General features: G+C 36.8%; 1 protein-coding gene across 3 annotated transcripts in view; it reads left to right on the top strand.

Annotated features, from left to right (window-relative positions):
• The window catches only part of Dync2h1 (dynein cytoplasmic 2 heavy chain 1), a 257,221-nt gene that overhangs the window by 97,925 nt on the left and 136,686 nt on the right, over nucleotides 1-22,610 (top strand). For 2 of the 3 annotated variants that reach the window (XM_074066819.1, XM_074066820.1), the window contains 12 exons: nucleotides 198-335; nucleotides 4,006-4,119; nucleotides 4,684-4,844; nucleotides 5,948-6,071; nucleotides 6,815-6,936; nucleotides 11,150-11,236; nucleotides 12,543-12,669; nucleotides 15,640-15,781; nucleotides 17,228-17,337; nucleotides 19,713-19,733; nucleotides 21,108-21,206; nucleotides 21,924-22,047. In XM_074066819.1, the coding sequence (XP_073922920.1) occupies nucleotides 198-335; nucleotides 4,006-4,119; nucleotides 4,684-4,844; nucleotides 5,948-6,071; nucleotides 6,815-6,936; nucleotides 11,150-11,236; nucleotides 12,543-12,669; nucleotides 15,640-15,781; nucleotides 17,228-17,337; nucleotides 19,713-19,733; nucleotides 21,108-21,206; nucleotides 21,924-22,047 (1,369 nt within the window). The remainder of the gene's footprint in view (nucleotides 1-197; nucleotides 336-4,005; nucleotides 4,120-4,683; nucleotides 4,845-5,947; nucleotides 6,072-6,814; nucleotides 6,937-11,149; nucleotides 11,237-12,542; nucleotides 12,670-15,639; nucleotides 15,782-17,227; nucleotides 17,338-19,712; nucleotides 19,734-21,107; nucleotides 21,207-21,923; nucleotides 22,048-22,610) is intronic. The other variant, XM_074066821.1, reaches the window with a different exon arrangement.

Here is a 22,610-nt window from a genome sequence, read left to right as displayed (position 1 = left end):
CATCTTAAATGGGTTTTATGTTTAATAAATCATTTTAATTAGCAATAAGAAAAAGTTTCCTTACTACTGTTTTTAATGTAGCCAATTACATATTTGCTCAGTTCTTTCTTATAGGACTATATTTACTCTCTCTTGTGTTTGTGCATGTGTGTGTAAATTTCTTTTCTGTATTGCCAACCAATATTTTATTGACATAGGCTGGTGTGTCTAAACTAAATGAAGCCAAAGCCCTTGTGGATGAACTGAACAGAAAAGCTGGAGAACAAAGCATCTTACTTAAAACCAAGCAGGATGAAGCCGATGCTGCCCTTCAGGAGATCACCATATCAATGCAGGTAATGCTTATGGCGAGTGCAAATGTACAAGAGATGGGGAAAGCATGTCTCCCTGGCCATCTACCTGGGAAGAACACTGCCTTTGCTCACAGGGATTTAAAACTATTGCCTAGTCAGATTTGTAGTATTGTGTACTTGAGCTTTTATGGAGTCTTGACTCAGTGCTCTCAATTGACTGTATGCTTACACATCTAAGCCCTTCTCATATTTTAAATTGCTGTGGATCTGTCTGTAACTGATTTTATTTGTTCATGTTCTGGCAGTTAAGTTGGTATTAACTTTTATTTTTCTTAAAATTCTCTCAGACTTTGACAGTTTTTTCTTCTTTTAACACAAGACTTACGAAACAAGTCTTTACTTACTGTTTTAAGACATTCATGGTATTTTATAACTCAATCATATCCCTTTCTAACCGTTACCTTTCATTTGTTGACCTCTTTCAAAGGAGATTGCTCTGAGTTCTTTGCCCAGGTATTCTTTTATGCCTGCTGCTTTTGTCCATGTGCTTTTGTCCATTACTTTGCTTTGTTCTACTGAGAACATATCACTGTCCAAAAATCCATCTCTCTCTCTTTTGTCCTTTAGCTTAGATCCCTTCTTTATCCAGCTATCTGTGAAACCATTTTAGAAGTACTACATAGGCATTGCAATTCGAAATAGGTTTGAAAGTAACCTCATTTTTTTCTTCAGGTATGGCACTACAGTGTAGCTGTGCTCCAGGCAGCTTATAAATGATGTTAGACTTTGGTTCCACCATCCCATCCATGCACCGAGTTGTTAGGTTCTGCCATTTCTATCTCCTTGGGTATGTCTCAAGTATCATTACCCATGTCCATGCTGATGACTGGTTACTAGTGTAATGACTCTTATTTAAATTAAGTTTAATATTCATCAGACTAATGTATGTATCTCAATTTAAAATTAAATGTCACAAAGTCTTTTAAAAATATCAAAGTTGGAAAACTTAGATTCTCCACACAGCTGTGTAGATAAGGTGGGGTGATGTTGGTGTGGCGTTAGGTGTAGCGATCACTGGGACAACATGTCATCCAGGAGGCCTATACACACAATACCAAGCGCAAGGGAAGGGCAGTCTTCTTCCAAAACGATGCTGATAATTGAGTATCTGTGTAGAGTGGAAAAACTCTAGACAAGTGTTCACTTGGTATGGATCATAGGTCTAAGTACATAATGTTAAATTATCACACTTAGCAGAAAACACAGGAGAAACTCTGTGATTTGGGTGAGGCAAAGACTTATGTGTGATACCAAATAGAAAAAAGTAACAAAGTAAAAAATTAGGCTTCATTAAGCCTACTAAAACTGTTAAAAAAAAAGAGGGGGAGAGGATGGGAGGTGATATGAAAGAATAATAAAGATGGTGAATTTGATCAGAGTACATTATAAGCATATGTGAAAAGGGGCTTCACAATGAAGCCCCTTTGTATAATTAATATATGCTAGTAAACATTTTAAATTAAAATTTTATGCTCTTTTAAGTAAATTTTGAAATGAAAAGGCAAGCAACACAGACTTGGAGAAAATATTTACAACATATAGCTAGATATCTAGCTATACATGTATAGATAGACATATCTATCTATAAATGTATACGTGCGTGTGTGTGTGTGTGTGTGTGTATGTGTGTGTGTGATAAAGGACTTGTATCTAGAATATATAAAAAGTGTTACAACTCAACAATAGTAAAACAAAAAGTCCATCTTAACAATGGGCAAAAGATTTGACTGGATACTTCACAAAGAACGAAATTGTAGGGCCAGTATCAGCAGCCCTGAAGGGAGTGTAAGACAAAACCTCAGTGGAACTGAGAGGCCAGGCAGGGGTAGGGCATCAGGAACATGCTCCTGTTGCTGGTGGAATTGCACAGTGATGCACCCCCTTTCAGAGGCTTGGCAGTTTCTTACAAAGTTAGATGTATTACCACGTAACTCAGCAATCTCAGTTTTACCTTGTCAGCTAGGAAAAAATGAAAACAATGTGATGAATCTCAGAAGCATCATACTACATACTCTGTGATTTCCTTTCATGTAATTGTAGGATAGGCAAACTGTGATGATAGAAATCAGACTTGTGGTTACCTGACTTGGTAGGTAATAAATCAGACATAAGACATAATTTTTATATAATACAACTTTAGCATAATTTTTTCTCTAGGAACTTAGTTAATATAAATATTTATTTAAACAGTAAGCCAGTTTTATTGTTTAAAAGACCAATGTTTATTATTTAAAAGACCGTTGTTTATGGTCTATCATGTACCTTAAAGCCGTAACTTAAATAAGAAAAAAGTAAGAGCTACATAAAGGCCAACAGTGTTGATAACTGTGTTTCTATAAGGCAAAGACTCAGCCTTCTGTGTGCCTTGAATACTCTCAGGCCTGGTTTACATTAGTGCGAGCACATTGAGTGCCGTGCTGCTCTTCACTGAGTCATTCTAAGAAGGATAGCTCTAAGACTGGCTAATTACATTACCTAGCAGAGACTCAGAAAAAGAGTAACTGTGTCTCATGGGTAATATTTTGCTAAATTATAAATTTATGTTCTGTTTGGTATTTTCCAAAAAGTACTATCCGTAGATACAGTTTAAATACCAAATGGCAACTTTTTTTTGGCAGTACCGGAACTTGAACTCAGGGTCTCCCTCTTGCTAGGCAAGCACTCTCCACTAGAGCTACACTCTCAGTCTTTTTGCTTTTAGTTTGCTTTTCAGATAAGACCTCAAGCTTTTGCGTGCCCACTTTGTTTTCGAGATAATGTCTCACTAACTTTTGCTTATCTCCACCTCCCAAGTACAGTTGTATTCACCCCCAAACTGCAGCTTGGAAAGCTTGCAATTTTAGCTTAGTAAAAAACCTAAGGAAAAAGAAAGTGCAGATTAAATACATAAAAGCTGAAATAATTTCTGCACCCTTGTTGGACTCAGATCAAGTATATCAATATCTTTGTGAGGATGTCATTCATTAGCAGTTTTTAAGTCTTCCCTAGTGATTATAATATGGTGGAGAACACTATGATAAGGACTCTTGAAAGAGTTTTAATAAATTTCTTCTCTGATTTTCAGTTAGCAGAAATAAACCTCACAGGTATGTTTATAATATGCAGATGTTTTGCATGTATGTGGGGTCTAATGCCCTTGATGTTTGCATTCATGAGCGAAGGGTCCTAAGATGATATTATGTCATTTAGTATTCTTTGAATCTTTACTTTTTCCTCCAGGTGCTTACCATCAATTAGTTTATGTCTGAGATAGAAGTCTAGAAACACAAGCTTTTAACCTACAAGTTAGTTTGTAAGAGTTGTTAGTCTCTAATTATAGAAGGCATTTATAAAGTGAGCACACCAGTACTGAACTTTCTGCGTTGTTTCAACTCTTACATGGGTATTGTTGTAATCATTTAAACAGGTATGCTTTTCTGACTTGTTTAAACTTTATATAATAAGCTTTTATTGCTTTCTTTAATGGAAAAATTACAAATTGAAATTAACTATCTTTCTGGTAGTTAAGTATAGATTAAGCTGGTTTCCAGCTCTGGGAACTCTCACGTCAGAGATTCAAAATTAATATTGGAAAAAATGAAAAAGAAAAGCTATTTTAAAGTAAATTATATGTTACTATCATGCTTCTAAATATTGAGTATATTTCCTGCAGGATGCTAGTGAGCAGAAGACAGAGCTCGAAAGACTGAAGCTCAGAATAGCAGAAGAAGTTGTTAAAATTGAAGAAAGAAAAAACAAAATTGATGATGAGTTAAAAGAAGTGCAAGTAAGTTAAAAAAAGACATTTTAAGACCTATCTCCATTTTTGACTACTAGTTGTGCATAGGAGTTTAAACTTTATTTGTAGCTCAACTTACTTTCTAACAGTTTTATCAAATGTGGCTTTCAATCAGAATATTACTTACAAAAGAGAAGCAAGCAAGAAAGCCTGGTAGGGAAAATAAGTGAATTAACTGATGGTAACCAAAAGCAATCTTTGTTTTCTGTAAGCTTTGTTGTTTTTTGGGGAAGGAAAAATATATTATTGGTAAACTGTTAAGGTCTTTTTCTCTAGACTTGACTAAATTTCCCAAGTAGTTCTAAAATATAAAGAGCCGCTTGAAAATGGCAGTTTGTCTCAAAATAAATTTGATTTGCCAAATTGGAATGTTGCACTTATGTGACAAGAGGTCTTTTTGCTTTTTGTGTTAAAGGATTTTGGTGTTTTGAGGGCATTAGCAATTATAGTCCCTTGAGTAAAATGACCATAAATTCTAGCGCATTTGTAAAGAGTAATTGATGATAAAAAACATATATTTTGAAAGTAAGCTGGCTTTTTTCTCTTTTTCAGCCTTTAGTTAATGAAGCTAAACTAGCTGTTGGAAACATCAAGCCAGAGTCTCTTTCAGAAATTCGTTCCTTACGGATGCCGCCTGATGTCATCCGAGATATTCTTGAAGGAGTTTTAAGGTTGATGGGGATCTTTGATACATCTTGGGTGAGCATGAAAAGGTTAGTTTTGAATGTGTCTAAAATGTTAGTTCAGTAATAAATCATACTTTCTTTCATATTTTAGTAGTTATCATTTCTTAGCTGACATTTATTTAAATATAGGTTACACACTTTGCCCTGAAATTTCTATGTAATCACTTATCAAAATGTACGTGATTGTTAATAGTGACAAAAGAGGAGGAAAGGAAAGCCTTAAAAATTTTAAGAATTACCAAATTTTATATTCTATTTGATCCTTACATAGTAGGAGAGCAGTGTGATTTTACTGTGATTTACTGATGAAGAAAATAGAGTTACTATTTTCAGAGTCGTACTCTTGCTCTTGGGGTGAGGAGGGAGAAGAGAGAGAGCTGGAGATAGACAAGAGTGAGTGTTCACCAAACAGCCATGCAGGCTCATTATAATGTTGGTATTAGTATGGCTTTTGTGATTATTGAGTTCTCTGTTGGTACTTAGGGTGATAGTAATGAGTAATTGCTTTGTTTTTTTTTGTTTGTTTGTTTGAAGTAAAGGCCAAACCTTGAGCCACTCCACCAACCCTTTTTTGTGATGGGTTTTTCAAGATAGGGTCTCACAAACTATTTGTCTGGGCTGGCTTTGAACCTCGGTCCTCTTGATCTTTGCCTCCTGATAGCTCACAGGTGTGAGCCACTGGTGCTGGGCAAGTCCTTTCTTTATATCTGAAAATAGGTGAGGACATTTAAGATGAGGGAATATATATGGGAACCCAGTAGTTCACAAGTAAAGATGTAGATGGAATGAAAAGATTGTGATTCCAACTGGAGGTGTGGCTCAAGTGATAGCACACCTGCTTTGTAAGCATAAAGCCCTGAGTTCAAACCCCAGTCCCACTGAAAAGATTGTGATTCTAACATTTCACTTCTTGCTCTAGCTTATTCATAGGAATTTGAATAAACTGTTTTGCATCTTTTAAGAATGATCTTTCTTCTCTATAAAAATGATAGTTACTAGAAGCTTAAAAATTTTAGTATTCTATTTTTGTTAAGTGATTAAAATATTATTATATCATACCGTTTAATTTGTTTTTTTAGAGATATCAACTTCTAATTACTCTTATTTGAATTAATTTGCCTCAATTTTAGTTTCCTTGCCAAAAGAGGTGTGAGAGAAGACATAGCAACCTTTGATGCTAGAAATATTCCAAAGGAAATAAGGGAGAGTGTTGAAGAGCTTCTTTTTAAAAATAAAGCTTCTTTTGATCCAAAGGTAATTTTAACAGCTATACCATAAATTCTCTTTTCTATGCTGTAGTATTCCACTTTTTAATATAGGGTGACTTGTCATTGTCAATTGTTTAGATAGCCTCAAAGTGAAGATTAAGCAAGAAGTAAGTGGTAGGTATTCAGTGGGGAACTAGGTAATCTAGAGTCCCCAGCAATGGTGTTTGAATCTTAGTGTGTGCTGCCAGTGTTAAATTCCCACCTCCTCTGGTATGCTTCTTCCCTGTGTGCTTGTCATACAGTAGTAGGTGCCTCGTGTAGGCCAGCTGTATCAGGCTTTACTGAACAGCTTAAATTCCACCATTCTGGTATTTTAGATCCCTTCTTTAAAATATTTTGTATGTCTTCTTGGACTCCAATTCAACGGCTTCAAAATTGCGCTTATTTAATCAAAGTGTATCACTGTATCGGATAAAAAGAATTGACGTTTCATTATTGCTGTGAATGGCACATGTGTTCTTTATACGTGGGACTAATAGAGAAATTATGTCGAGAAAATATTTTATGCTAAAGATTCTATGTGGGGCTAAAAGATTTTTAAGCAAAAAGAGTTCTTATATAGTTCTTTTCATCAGAATGGTAGTCTACTATGTTTTTATTTTAGCTGCAAACCATTAAATTTACTAAGCTGAATTTGTAAAGAAATCCATAAATAAAATATGATGAATTAACATTGCACGCATGTGAAGTTAAGTCAGGTCACTGGATAATGCGGAGTGAATTTTCCAGAATGCTAAGCGGGCCAGTACTGCGGCTGCCCCGCTGGCCGCCTGGGTTAAGGCCAACGTTCAATATTCCCACGTCCTGGAGCGAATTCAGCCTCTGGAAACGGAACAGGCGGGGTTAGAATCGTAAGTACGCGTAAAATTCAGACAAGCCTAACACTGCCATTTGTTGATGAGCGAGTTTTACTGTTAGTGTTTAGCATTTATCTTGTGTCTATTTTTACAAGGCAGCTGACAATATAAAACTGAAAATTAAAAGATAAAAAACATCAAAAAAAGCAGTTAGAAGATGGTCTGCAGCACCATCTCTCTTCTCTCTGTCGTTTGCTGTTGGAAGGACAAGTTGGTAGAAGTTCCTTCAGAGAAGAGCCAAAGTTTTATAAAGGAATAATACTGAAGTACAGAAAGAGCATTGTGGAATTTAGGGCTTATCTCTATGTTTTCAGCGTCTAAGTTCCAGGAAGTGCATAGCATGTATTTTCCAAGCAGTGTCTGGGCAGGCAGGAGGAGGGTTTAACCAGTGACTCTTGGAGCTTAGATATCCATCCACTTTGCTATTGTCACCAAGTCAATGTTACGTTTTACCAGGAGGTTTGTTGTGTGCTTGACTGTTCGATTTGTGACATGACCTGTAGCATCATATTCTGGCCAAAGATGTAAGCTCTCTTAGCTTTTTAATGCTCTTAATACAATTGCATGACATTTTTGGGTTAAATTATAAAAAAAATTTTTTAAATTTTGACCACATATTTTCATAGCTGAGATATATCATGTTTCATGATTATATTTCCTTTCTTTACATCTTTTTGTTATTTTTAATAGTAGTAATTAATTTTTCAATTGATTATCTTTTTCTGTTTACATATAATGAATTTATCTGTAGTCTCTCTGTTAGAATCCTAAAATATACTTGGTGTTTTATTTGTTTTTTTCTTAGCATTATCCCCGCCTAGAGCCATGTGTCTTTCTCTTCCAATCTGAAGTAATTCTTTTGTCTGCCCTTCCAATCTGGATTGGTTGTTCTCTAGGCTGCTTAGAGCTGTTACCTAGGGATTTCTCTTCACCGTTGTTCTAGGACTTACCTTCCTCTCTTTTCTGCATTGTATTCTTTTATTATTACGAATTTTTGTTTTTCTTAGTTTAGTTCCTCATTTTTCTATAATGCATACTCCACAGTAGCTTCCTGGAAAAGAATATTTGGCATGGAAAATATTTGGAGATCTTGTCTGTCTAAAAGTACCTATATTACCTCATCATATGTGGTCAGCAATTGGGGTGGGTTTTATATAATGATTTTGAAGGGCTTGTTCTATTTATTCAGAGTGGTCCCTAGCCAGCAACATCAGTAATTTGCTCAAAGTGGAGAGTTTTGAGCTCTACTCAGACTTACTGACTCAGTAAGTGTGTGTGTGTGTGTGTGTGTGTATGTGTGTGAAGCTTTGCACACTGTATTTGAACACCACCTCCAGTGGATTTCCTGCAATGAAGTTTCAGACACCTGCTCTGCTCTCTTTGAGAGCCCAGCACTCCTCTTGAAATAGTCTAATGCCCAGTGTTTTGAAGGTTACCCTTATGCTTTTCTCTTTGGAAAATTTTGTATTATAAAGAGTTTGACCTCAGATTTACTCCTCAGTTGAAAGTAGAGTTATTTGTGAAAACCATCTCAAAATGCAACACGTCCAGCTTACATCCCACCCAACTCTAATCATCTCTACCCACCCCTTTGTTTCTGGCATTGTGGAATCTTACAGTTCTTGGTGGTACCTAGACACTGTCCACTCTATGTTTAGAAACTCATGTGTCAATTCTGGGAAAGTTTATTGCATCATTCCTTTCATAGTTTCTTTCTCTCTCTTGCATCATTTGTGATACTTTTGGCTGCAGATTAGTAAAATCATCACTAAAAATGGCTTTAAGAAGTAAAGCAACAATACTATATTACCAACAGCAAGTTCTGAAGAGGGTTGGTTTGAGAGGGTGGTTAGTTATGATCTCCTATGATGCCTTCAAGGATATAGTTCTTTGTTCACCTTTTGACATTCTTAGTTTGTTTGCAAATGACTACTAGGGTTCTATTCAGACAAGATGATGTATAGCTTAAGCTAAACATTCCTTCTTTCCTGTTAACCTTTAAGGAGAGACTTCTTTTTAAGAACAATGATGTCTTTCTAAGAAGAGTCCCAGGATATGATCCATCGCCCTCTTTCTTCTTACCTGTCACAATTAGGTGACACCCAACCTGGGTGTGGGAGGAGTGCACACCCGAGTAAATTTTTTGGTATACTTGAAAAGAAAATTATAGGTAGAAGGGTTGTCTTCATTTTCTTTATCAGAAACTTAAATTAGTCTTTCGTTGGAATACGTGACCAGTCTTTTAATATGTTCTTGTATCTGCTCTAATTATCTCAGGGTTCTGCTAGCAATTAAAGCACCTTTTGTGCAAAACAGGCAAGGGCTCTGCTTCTGAGAAGACCTTGAGCCAACGGTTTCAAGTGCCCTGCACAAACCCAGCAGGACACAGCAGCCTTGCTGTTTCCACATCTGTCTCATGTCTTTTCCTACTTTTATACTACTTTATTTTATCTTTTTTAGTTTTATTTTCCAAAGTTCTATTTTTTTTTGAATTTCACTTTCTTTTTACAAAAAGTAACAGTAACACCAGCTACTTATTTCTTACATGAAGTATGTTCTCTCTCTCAGGATGGTACAGTTGTTTTTTTTTTTTTAATTTTACTTCTGCTCCTGTCCTTGATAATTCCCTCTGTAATCCATTCCATATTTGTTTTGTTTTCCTTCAAGTTAGGAAGCTTCTTGTCATAACTGATCCTGGCTGTAGGTTGCTCATTAATCATGAAGCACTGGAAATCTGACAGGCAGCTCTACACTCCTTGGCTGTTGAGCTTCACTGGATGTGGTCAAGTGTAGATCAACTAGGTATTTTCAGAGTGTGGGTGTCCTTTATTTTTCTCTAAAAGAATCCTCATATTATCTGCATAGGGTATGGTAGAGGTGGATGGAGTTGGCTGGATGTAAACTGAACTTGCTACATTTGGAGTTGCTTTAAGAAAAAGTGTGTTTTCAGTGGAGGAGGGAATTTGAGGTCAAACTCTTAATAATATTAACAATGAAATGTGTGCATTTGGCTTTATTGTTACCATCAGAGATGGCTATTATTTGTATTTTCTGAGTGTTTGGAATTCTGCTTCTTTTATGACCTCTTCCAGCAGATGCTTAGCTTTTGATTTTATGTGTCTTGGTGTGTCAGGTATCTTAACTCTTCAGATTGTATTGAAACTTCTCCTTTGGCACACTTTTCTCTTTGTCCTTGATGTATAGCATATGTGTGTAACTCTATTTGTCTGTCTGGCTACATCTATCTGTCTAGCTATCATTTATCTATCTGTCTGTCTATGGAGAGCTGCAGAATTAATGATTTGATAAGTGTTATGGTGGCTTTCTGTTTTGAGAAACTAATACTTTTCTACAAGCTACAAAATTGTCTTTTTTGTTATTCATTTGTTTATTTTTTGTGGTGCTGGGACTCAAACCCAGGGATGGAATTTCTTGTTTTCATTTTAATAAGGTTTTGGAAAGGAGAGATATAAATGAATATGTTTAATCTTCCTTTTTTTTTTTTTTTTGGCAGTACTAGGGTTTGAACTCAGTGTTGGTGCTTGTGAGGCACTGCTGTACTATTTGAACCACTCCTCTAGCCCATTTTGCTCTGGCTGTTTTGGAGCTAAGGTCTCACTTTTTGCCCAGGCTGGCCTGGACCATGATCCTCCCATCTTACGCTTTCTGTCACTGTGACTAGGATGACAGGCGCAGGCTGCCACGCCAGCTTTTTCCATTGAGATGAGATCTTGCAGACTTTCTTGCCTGGGCTGGGCAGGAACTGTGATCCTCTCAATCTCAACCTCTCATATGGTTTGGGATGACAAGTGTATATCACTGTGCCTACCTATTGGTTGAGATGGGGTCTCATGGACTTTTTGAGTGAGCTGGCCTTGAATTGCAAGCCTCCTGACCTCAGCTTCCCAAGTAGCTAGGGGTACAGGTGTGAGCCACCAGCTTAATTGTCTGTATTTATCCAGCTGTCCACATGCACAAGCATTTTTTAAATTTAGATTCCTAAAAGTGATATGGTTGGATCAAAGAACGCATTTTAATTTTGGCATTGCTTCTCAATTTCAGTTGTAAGCAAAAGTGCTCTAGTGTTGAACTGTTGGTGGTTTTCAATGTCACATATTACTACAAGTTTACATTTTAAAGTGCTGCTTTGTTTTGCTGTTGAGATCTAAACTAGAATGACTTTTATAACACTGAGGTTGTATTCTAGGAATTTGAAGAAAACTGAAGACAGAAAAAGGAAACTAGAGGAGCTTCTTAATTCTGTTGGCCAAAAAGTGTCAGAACTCAAAGAGAAGTAAGTTAAGTTTTGAAATGCATTTTGGATATTTGAAACATACCTCATGATTTTTAAAATTTTGAAAGTCTTAGTTCATTATTTCTACTTCTTGTAATATATCACTCTAAAGGCGGCAAGGCTGTCTAATGACATAGCAGGCATTTCTGCTTAGAGAAAATTTTTGGTGAGAATAAAACTCCTTCTGTCTTGGTTTGTATAGCTACCACTCTGTATGTCCCAAGTCCTCACGAGAAGTTGAGGCTGCGGAGTTGAGCCAGTAGGTAATTCTAGGACCATTTACATTTGATGGGTCCACTTTGTTTTTAAGCCTTTAGGCTCCTTTATGTCAGATGATGCTGTCACGATTTACCCCAGCCTGTAATCTTCCCAGGGCTCCTAGCACATTAAAACAAGTTCTCTCCATTAGAATTTTTTCTGCTTGCTGTCTAAAAATTCTCCTCATGCAAATATTATGCTTGCTTGAGCTTAAGGATAATTTCTGAATATGACTCATCCTCAAACCTTTCATGCATCTTTGGCTCTCTGATTGCCACTACTTTTAGTACAGGTTAGAAAATATCGATATAGGAATTACTATAAATGTGGGCAGATCTTCCTTTAAATTTGTGAGAAGTTGGAGTGCTGAAGAATAAATGAACCATTGGTATGAGGATTAAATAAGATGCTATTTTGGGATGTTACAATTCTGGTCACATTATAAGTGCTTATACATTGGTTGACTGCCTAATAAAATTGTACAAGTACTTTTCAAGAAGAACAGTTTAAAGAGATAAACTCTAGCAAGTGGACACTGAAGAGAGATTATATGTAATGGACTGGATATTTGAGGTGAATTTTGGAATTTATGGTTTTGGTAGTAGATACTTGAGCAGATGAGGCTGAGGGGTGAGCTGGGGCGAATGGAGTGGTTGGGGGATTCTGGGCAAGTGGAGCATCTGGATAAGCACAGGAGATGAGGATAGGGTATTTTCTGATAGCATAAAAAATTTCAGATGTTGACATGTAGTTTTGCTGGATTGGCCTAGAGAGAAAGAAAACTGGAAAGATATATTGGCGCGGTCTTGGGACAGGGCCTGAATGCTGTATTGAGTAGGGTGTGTTGGTCCTGTCAAGTCTTGAGGTAGACAGTGACTTTCTTTAAATAAGTGTGTTGATACATTTGTCTGTTTTATTACTGATATTTAACACACACATATGATGTGTGACGTTCTAGCATAAAAGAATACTTAGCTACCCAAGGATAATTTTATTTAATAGCTCTGAAATCATTTTTGTTTTTAATGACAATGTAATGTTTTCAAAGATTTCAGAGTAGGACTTCAGAAGCTGCGAAGCTGGAAGCAGAAGTAAGCAAAGCACAAGAAACCATCAAAGCTGCAGAGGTCTTAATTCACCAGCTGGACAGAGAACACAAGAGGTGGAAAGCACAGGTGTGTGGAGCCTCCGATGGGGGGCACAAAGGAGGGGTGTAGACAGATGGTCCAGGTACCCGTGGTCAGCACATGAGTGGGTTACATGGATGGGTTTTCCCAAAGCAGCCTCTTCCCCTTTTAGTGGCTATTGAGGACAGCAAGGTTGAAAATGACCCAGTGGAAGCTTAGCACTCCTTAGAGATTTTTTAAAATTCAGCTTCACCAAAACAGGGTTCAACACTGTTGGCCTGTTAATTTTTAAAATTATTTAAATTTGTTTTGTTTTGCCTTTGGTGGTATGTGGTTTGAACTCAGGGCATTCTACCACTTGACTCACACCTCCTTTCTTTTTTGGTTTAGTTATTTTTCAGATAGTCTCATGTTTTTGCCAGGTTGACCTCTGGCCATGATGCTCCTACCTGTGCCTCCCATATAACTGAGATTATAGATATATGCCACCACACCCAACTTGTTGTTTGAGGTGGGGTCTTGCTAATTTTTTGCCTGTGCTGGCCTCAAATGATGATCCTCCTGATCTTCACCTTCCAAGTAGCTGGGTTTATAGGTATGAGCCACTGTACTCTGCCTACTGTTGACCATTTCATTATTGAAATGTTTATCATCTAGCGAGGGGTTAGCGGGGCAGAGGGAGGGGGTGGGGTAGGTAAGGGAGGGGGTGGGGGGAAGTGGGGAGAAATGACCCAAACATTGTATGCACATATGAATAAAAGAAAAAAAAAATATTTGGCAAAGCCAGCCAAGGTGTCAAAGAGGTTAAAAAAAAAAAAGACTATAGTTTACTTACAAACCTCTAAAGTAAGCCGATTTTTACAATAAAGGAAGTGGAAATTAATCACTAAAAAAAATTTAAAAAAAGAAATGTTTATCATCTTCTTACCCAATAATGTTGGTTATCTTCATTATTGTCTTCTTCAACTCCTTTTTCCATCTTTTTTTTTTGAAGCAGAGCAGGGGTCATCTTTATCTCATCTGGTCTTAGTGTCACTTCAATCATGATGATGACGACCAAAGTTTAACATTAATATTTCCAGCTACACTTTAGACATTTGTGCAGAGGAGTTGCCACTTAGGAACCCAAATCTAACATGTCAACATTAACTTGTTTTCTTTTCTCCTTCTAAATCTCCTTTAATGGGTGATTCACTGGTGTCATGTTTCTTCTAAAACTAAACCCATGTGGGCTGTGGTAGACTCTTCTGCTTCAGCATCATGTCCATCACACATGCTCTTACTTGCCTTCCAGTTTTAGTGCCGTCTTTCTCTCTCTCACCTGGAGTCTTCCCACCTGTCTCCCTCTTAGCTGATCCTCTTTTTTTACTTATTCTAAAAAATTTTATAAGCATATAATAGTTGTACAAGGGGTACATTGTGATGTTTACATAGGTGCTTATATCTTTGTTAGTTTCACCCCCTCCATCATTCTCCCTTTTCCCTCCTCCCCACTTCTTAAAATAATTTTAACAGATTTGATTCTTCTGTTTTTATATATGGATACAAAATACATCCACCATATTTATCCTCATTCCCCCTTTCCTTGTATCCACCCACCTGCCAGTGGTACTCACCTGCCAGTGGAAAAGATTTGTTTTACCCTCCTGTGTTTTCTTTTAAAGTATATATTGACGATCCAAAGGGATTTCCCCTTGGTACTTCAGGACTGTATATATCATGCTTTAGTCAAACTAATCCCTCTTTCTCTGTCACTATGCCTCCCTAATACCTAGCAGCTTACTGTACAGTGCATTATCTTCTATTCATATATAGATGGGCCGTTTCAATATTTTTCATTCTCTAACATTTTCTTTCCCTCTCCTGTCTCCCGTAGTCCCCTCAAACACACTCACTAATATAATTTTGTCCTCTCTCACTGTATGTATGCATATATGTATGTATGTGTGTGTCTATCTGTCTGATTGTGTGTATCTACCTATACATTTAACTTACAAGTTTAGCTTCGGGAAAACATTCAATCTTTGACTTTTTGAGCCTGGCTTACTTCACTTAACAAGATGTTCTCCAGTTCAAAGCATTTACCTGTAAAGAGCATAATTTTATCCTTCTTTAACACTACAACTCCACTGTGTATCCTATCCTTCTGTTGTCAGCTGAGTTAGGCTTTTAAAACCCATCCTGATTATATTTATCATGGCTTCTTAGACCTATGGCTTGTGCCACAGGTTCACAGAATCTGCGTTGCAAAGAAAGCCTCTCACAGTCAACCTCCAATCCTCTGCCTCTCTCTTTGTTCTTCTATATCGCTACTTGTTCTGCTCCATTTTACAGTTTACCCACAATGAAGTTTCCTGTGATCTCCAAGCGTTAGTTTTGTTTTGTGCCTTTGCTCATACACTGTGTTTTGATGTTATTTTACAAAGTGATACAAATTCACATTTAACTGTGGGCACAATGAAAACTCTGCATTCTTTACAGTCCTTAGGAATATATGTTTATTTCTATAAATGTATCAGGATTTCATTCTTTTCATATTTAAAAAATCACGCCATGCCAGATTCTTATTGATATTTTAAAATTTTGACCATTGTATTTAAGATAAGGGGTTATTACTGGGTTTGAATGCAGTGTTTCAGGCTTGCTAAGCAAGCGTTTTGCCTCTTGAGCCACACCCCCATCCCTTTTTGCTCAGGTAATTTTGGAAATGGGTCTTGGCTTTTGCTTAGGCCAGTGTGGCCTGTGATCTGCCCATTTTAAGCTTCCCACTTTTGCTGAGATGACAAGCATGTGCCACTATGCCCAGCTTTTTCCTGTTGAGATGGGGTCTCATGAAGTGTTTTGCTCAGGCTGGCCTGGAACTGAGATCCTCCCAATCTCAGCTTCCCAAGTAGCTAGGATTACAGCTGTGAGCACTGATGCCTGGCTAGGAGTTATTAAGTTTTTTTCATAGACAAAACCCTGTGAAGCTGTTATTTCTTCCATAGAACATATCCATAGCCATCTCTCTTTTTCCAGGTTGCAGAGATATCAGAGGAGTTAGCTACTCTTCCTAAAAGAGCTCAACTCGCTGCTGCATTTATTACTTATCTTTCTGCTGCTCCCGAGTCTCTCAGAAAAAGCTGTTTGGAAGAATGGACCAAGTCAGCTGGCCTTGAAAGTTTGTATTCAGTTATTTGTGAACTTTAAATTTCAGTGTACCAAAAATACACTGTGACCTGTGTTATTGTACTTTCTCTAAATGGGAAAAGTTTTCTGGGGTTATAAGGAGATGATAACTACTTTAGATTTGCCAGATTTCACAAACGTTTTAATCATTCTCAAACTACTACAATAAACTGAGACTCCTGAATTATTTTTAATATTTCATTAATATAGCTAAAAATTTAACTTTTTACAATAATTTTATATCATAAAATATGATGCAGGGACTCTAAAATTTCTTGTGAATTTGTGGTTTTCACAAAATTATTATGGTTATTAAATATTCACTGAGAAAAAATATGATTTGAGTTCTTCTTACTTTTTCTTTTTTTTTTTTGTGGTACTGGGGTTTGAACTGAGGGCTTTATACTTGCTAGGCAGGCACCCTAATACCAGCCCTTTTTGCTCTGTTATTTTGGAGATAAGGTGTCACTTTTTGCCCAGGTCAGCCTGGACCTCGATCCTCCTATTTTACACTTCTCACCACAGCTGAGATGACAGAAGCATGCTGTCACACCCAGCATTTTTCTGTTGAGATGGGACCTCACAAACATTTTTACCTGGGCTGGCCAGATTCAAGTTCTTCCCGATCTCAGCCTCCTGCATAGCTTAGGATGACAGGAATGTGCTACTGTGCTCAAATATTGGTTGAGATGGAGGCTTGAGAATTTTTTGTCTGGGCTGGTCTTGAACCACAGTCCTCCCAGTCTCAGTCTCCCAAATAGCTAGGATTGTAGGCACGAGCCACCCATGCCTGGCTCTTAGCACTTTATTTTTTTAAATTAGTGTGTAATAGTTGTACAGGGGGTATATATTGTGACATTTACATATGTGCTCACAATATATCTTAATTAGATTCACCCCCTCTGTTGTTCTCCCTCTCCTCCTTCTCAGAACCTTCTTAGAACAATTTCAACAGGTTTCATGTTTTATTTCAAACATGATTCAAAATACATCCAACATTTTCAACCTCCTTCACCCTTTCTTTATGGTCTCCCCCCTCCCATTTGGACCCATCTCTGGATAGGAACTGTTTTACCTTTGTCTCCATCTTTTTTAAGTGAATATTGATAGCTCAAGGGGGTTTTGCCTTGGTATTTCAGATATGTGTATATCATCTTAGCACTTTTTTTTTTTTTTTTTGGTGGAGCTGGAGTTTGAACTCAGGAGCTTTCACTTGCTAGGCAGGTGCTCTACCACTTGAGCCATGCCTCCAGTCCTCATCTTAACACTTTTTAAAACACTTTTCCTCTTGGGTTTGGGTGCTATATGTGGATGAATGGATTTCAAATTAAGAATTGTCATAGACTTTTGCTTCAGTGTATTTAAACAACTTTATTCTCATCCCTTTGCCCAGTCTAGATCATTGTAGTGAAGTGCTATGCTATCTCTCACTTTTCAGAATTTGATCTGAGGAGATTTCTTTGCACTGAAAGTGAGCAGTTGATATGGAAAAGTGAAGGCCTGCCGTCAGATGACCTTTCCATAGAAAATGCCCTTGTTATACTGCAGGTAGTTCATTTACTCGTCTCAGAAATGTCTGTTGGGAAGTTCGCTGCAGGAAATACGTTCTTGAAATTCTGAGGCTTTCACAGCTGTTCTTAGTTACATGAAAGGGAAATAGTTTGCTGATTAAAATCCATTTATGAATGGGTATTTTACTGAATGTATACATTTCAATATAATTTTTTTTACCTTAATATAAATATAAACTAATAAGCCATTTTGTTGATGGCAAAATATTCTAGAATAAACTTCCTCATAGTAATAGAAGTTTTTTACAGACACCTGGTTCATTTGGTTATATACTTCCTTCATCTAGAGTATATAAATATATTTATGAAGTTTTATATATATACATATATATATGTATATATATAAAACTTCATAAGTATATTTTAATTTGAAAAATAAAATTATACAAGGAGAACATAAGTTTTGGTTATCAGTATGGTAATATGTATATTTTGGGAAATTGTTCTTTCAAATGGAGTGTTTTCTTAGCCTTATCGGCAGCAAATGTGTCTCCTAGGTGTGTGCACGCTGAGCCTCATTTGTTTTGTCTTGTTCTCATTAATGTAACTCTCCCTAGCTAATCAAAAGGTAGGCTTTAGCTTTGTTTATAAAGTTTTTTTGTTCTTATAACATTTGTAGATATTAAAAATAGAAATAAAACTATAAACTGTTCTAAATGCCTTAAAAGTCATCTCTTTCCAAAAATTCCCTACAGTCTTTGCCCACACACAAAGAAAGAAGAATTAAAATAGGTATGATATATCTCTAGCCTTGGACCTCTCTTCTGAGTTCCTGACCTATAATTCAAACTACCTGTTAAATATTTCCGCCTAGGCAATTCAGCTTTAACTGTATTTAACTAAGTATGACATTTTTAAAGTCAAGAATATTTGGCCAATTACAGTACATTTAAGCAAAAAAAGAAAAAAAAAAGTGATTTATACTTTTATGTAATTGAGATGTCCACAAGTTGGGGCTACCTCCAGAATTCAAATGATATCACCAGCACATCTCTCTCTCCATCTTAACAGACAGATTCATTCTCAGCTAGGTTGTCTGTACCCTTCTTTGGTACTGGCTGTTAGTGACCCCAGGGTCACTATAATCAGAGTTAATGTTTACGGATTAAACGCATGTCATTCTCTCCTCCCCAACCCCCAGCATATATGTGAGTCTTCCAAAAGGATTCTGATTAGCTAGCGTGGGTCACTGCTTATCCCTTGGGTACAGTTCAGATGACTGATAACCCCATTAGAAATACATTAAGTGGGGCAGACAGGGTGACGCTCCTCTCTACAAAACACTATAAAACACTTTTCTCTTCCTCTCCCACTCCCTCCATCAGTCTCTCTTTTATTCTCTATCACTGGGGCTATCACAGTCTTGGCCCAGTCATGTGTGTTACAAATCTGTGATTCATTCTGCCTCTTTACGTTTTCAGTACATTGTTCAGCTAGTCATAGCAAATACATTCTCAAATATTTCAAGAATTCATCCTGTTTAACTACATTCACTGCCCAGTGGCTTCATTTGTGACTTCATCATTTTGTGCCTAGACAAATATGTTATTATGCTGTCCTCCCCCAGTATCACTTCCTTTACTGCTATTGGAATGATCTTTCTAAAACATTGATCATAACATTGCTTCATGTAAGTGTTTCGGTGACTTCCTGTTGCCTATCGGATGAAGATACCGTTACTCTTAGACACAGTTTAGCAGGCTCTGCACGATGAGACAGAATGCACATTACTTGTGCCACTGCATTTGCCTGCGCTTTTTAAATCCAGCTGTCTGCACTGGGAAGTTTTCCAAATACTCCCGTTGCTTGCCTCACCACGGCAGTGGTTTTGCCCCAAATACTTTCTCCCTTCTTTGCCTCGCTACCTTCCTTGGCTTACTTTGACTTGAATTGTTACCTAATGGCCCTTCCTGACTACACCTGTCATCCTTCTGTAGCATTGTGTACAATTCTTGACAATGGAATTTTCATTTTTGCTTCTTTATTGGATGTGAAGTCACTGAGGGTAAGGGAATGTATCTTCTTTATTTCTGTACCCCTCGTACTGTATTACTGTGCTTGTTATCTAACATATGGTAGAGGAATGAGTGGATGAAGGCAAGAATGAGTAAATGAATGAAAGTTCCACATTTTAAAACCAATTATAATTTGTTAAATGTAACTTCTTTATCAAGGAACAACAGAGATAAAATGTACCTTAGAAATTTTACCTAAATCTCTCTACAGAAGAGAGATAAAAACAAACTTGTAAGTTCCTTTCAATTTGTTAGACATACTTTCCTTGCTAAAAATAAGAGGTTTTAAAACATGGCCACTTTCTTCTTCTTCTTCTTTTTTTTTAAACTGCATCAGATCATTGATTTGAAATCACGGGTAAGAACTCTTTCATGTTTTAAAGTAATTATTTTCTAGTTAGGAAAAATTTAGTAGAATTGTAAAGTACTTACTATTGAATGCTAACAAAATTAGAACTAAAACCAATGGTAACACATAGGAGACCATCTACTAACCATGTCGTTTTGTTAAAAATAGTACCTTTATATGTTGGAGCAGGAAGCGAAACCTTGAGAAATAGATGCTGGGTGAAGATCACGCAGTGGTGTCATGGTGGGAGATATGTCATGTGAGAGAGTAGCTCACTTTGGAAGCAAAGAAAAATGAGTTCCTTGTCTGTAGAGGATTTTAAAGCTATAATCAAGCTATCTTAAAGCCAGGCATGTCTTTGTCATCACCATTGCTGGCAGTGCTAAATAGTATTAATGATAAAAAGCTGTTCATCTGCAGGGCACATAATCCCTGCCATCTCTCTCCCTCCTGATGTGCCATGGAAATCACGTGTTCTTATTAGATGTACCCCAATTCTAAGTTGCATTTTGCTCTGATTTTCATATTCCTATAGCATACAATTACATTTTCAAGTAGGTGGGAAAGTTTAAGAATACTTAGTTCAATATTTGTTTAAATTAGATTTACTAGGTAGTGATGATTACTCCATACTTCTAAACTTATTCACATGTGATGTGTATTTTATACATAGACCGTGGCTTTCTTTGGTCTGCTAAGTGCATTGTACATGAACTATTTCCTGTTTGCTCTAGAGTTTAACTGGTATAGTCATTACTAGTTAAATGGAACTAGTCATTACTAGTTAAGAATGGATTTGGCTTTTAGTTAGCCAGAGCTGAACCTACAACCTATGCAATTTTCTTCTCTAGGATATTCCTTTTGTAATAGTAGATATGTATTGCTTTAGAAGAAATTAATGCCTTAAAATATAAAGTATACTGATGATTACCTCAGCAGTATTTCTGTGATTAACTCATATATCTTTTATAAGGTTTTTATGTTTTATTCAACCAAAGGATACATAAAGTTAGGAAATAAACTGATAGATTATTTTAAAAGCCAGAGAGTATTGCAAATGGCATGAGTATGGGACTGGAGCACTTGCTTAGCGTATTGTTAGTATGTACTTTTGGGGCTATTTTGTAGGAAATAGGACTATGCTTACATTACTGTGATGAAATTTAATTACTTACTATTAATTCCTATGCATTGAAAACTCACTAGAGTGGCTTCTGGTACAGATATAAACTGTACCTTTCTTTTCTCCTTATAGTTGTATATTTGTGTTCTGCAAAGCCAGAAAGAAAAGCTCATGTAGTAATCAATTCATGATTGTTACAAATTTATTTCTATTTATATGAGACCTTAGAAAACATACCTTTCCTTTTCTTGTTTAACTAGAGTCGAGTGTGCCCATTTCTTATAGACCCCTCTTCCCAAGCCACAGAATGGTTGAAGGCACATTTGAAAGAATCACGTTTGGAAGTTATTAATCAGCAGGTGTGTATTGCTTATTATTTATTTATTTACTATTATTTGGCAGCATTGGGGTTTGAACTCAGGGCCTTGTGCTTGAGCCATGCCTTCTGCCTGTGTATTACGTAATTATAATTTAGACCCCAACTACAAACAGCATCTTATGGTGAAAGTAACTGTGGGTCTATAGTCAGAAAACATATATTCATGACTGAGCACTGTAACTTCCCTCATATAGGATAAGAGCTTTTATTTGGTGCTATGTAATGATCTAAGCCCTGGGAATTTAGTAGTGAGTAGAGTAGTCATTGTTCCTCTTATTTTGGAGATGACACTCTAATAGGTTAGAGAAGCAATTAAATAAGCATTTAATTAAGTTCTGATTTTGACACAATTATAGACTCAGTCCTCCTACCTATACCTCTTGCATAGCTGCCATTACAGTTATGTACCACCACACTCAGCTAATTTGTTGAGATGAGCGTCTCTAACTTTTTGCCTGTGCTGGTCTCAAATTGATAGCCTCTCCCGGTCTCTGCATCTAGAGTAGCTGGAATTATAGACATAAGCCACTTTGCCCAGCCCATAACCAATTATTTATAACTAAAAAAAGATCATGAATAATTTGCATTATTACCATGCATATTACATTTTAAATATTCATATTATTCCTATTAAAGACTTTTGTAAATATTGAGATAATAAAGGAACTAATATGTATTTTTTTTTTTTTTCTCATAGGATAGCAACTTTATCACAGCTCTTGAGCTGGCAGTACGTTTTGGGAAAACCCTTATTATACAAGAGGTGGATGGTGTTGAACCTGTTCTTTATCCACTCTTAAGACGAGATCTGGTCGCTCAAGGTAAATATTCAAGCTTCCAGAGAGTGCCTACTTTTAAGATTTCCAACGTTATGAAGCCAGCTTCGAGCTTGCAATTGTCCTTTGGGAGGTTGCAGAAGGGCTTCACTCTTCATTAACAGAGTGTTGGAATTATTAGGGCAGAGCAGAGAAGTAGCCAAGCATGTGCTCTGCTTTGATCATCTGTTATCTCAAAGGCTGGTATGATGGGCCTGGCAGCAGCTAGTGTGTTCTGCAAAGAACTTGAGAGGACATTGTCTCTTTAACATTAACCTTTTTAACATATTTATTGGTAAAGGAAAGGAATATCTGTAACAGAAGCTTTCTAATTAGGACCATGACCTTGCTAGAAAGGAGTTGCCTCCCAGAGCTATCTCTGGTCTCACTCTGTTGTTCTGTTGGAGCAAACATCAACAGATCTGTTGAGCTAGCTTCTTACTGTGCCTCTTCAATGAGTGGGAATGAACCTTTGAGACCATCTGGATTTACTCCTTTTCATTCTTTCTTCTGGTCCTGGAGGGCTCATCAAATATAAGTTGCAATAAATTCTGGTTGGTGCTAGGTTT

This window comes from Castor canadensis, chromosome 2 (genome assembly GCF_047511655.1).
Source record: "Castor canadensis chromosome 2, mCasCan1.hap1v2, whole genome shotgun sequence".
NCBI lineage: Eukaryota > Metazoa > Chordata > Mammalia > Rodentia > Castoridae > Castor > Castor canadensis.
This window is presented reverse-complemented; position numbering and strand designations above follow the sequence as displayed.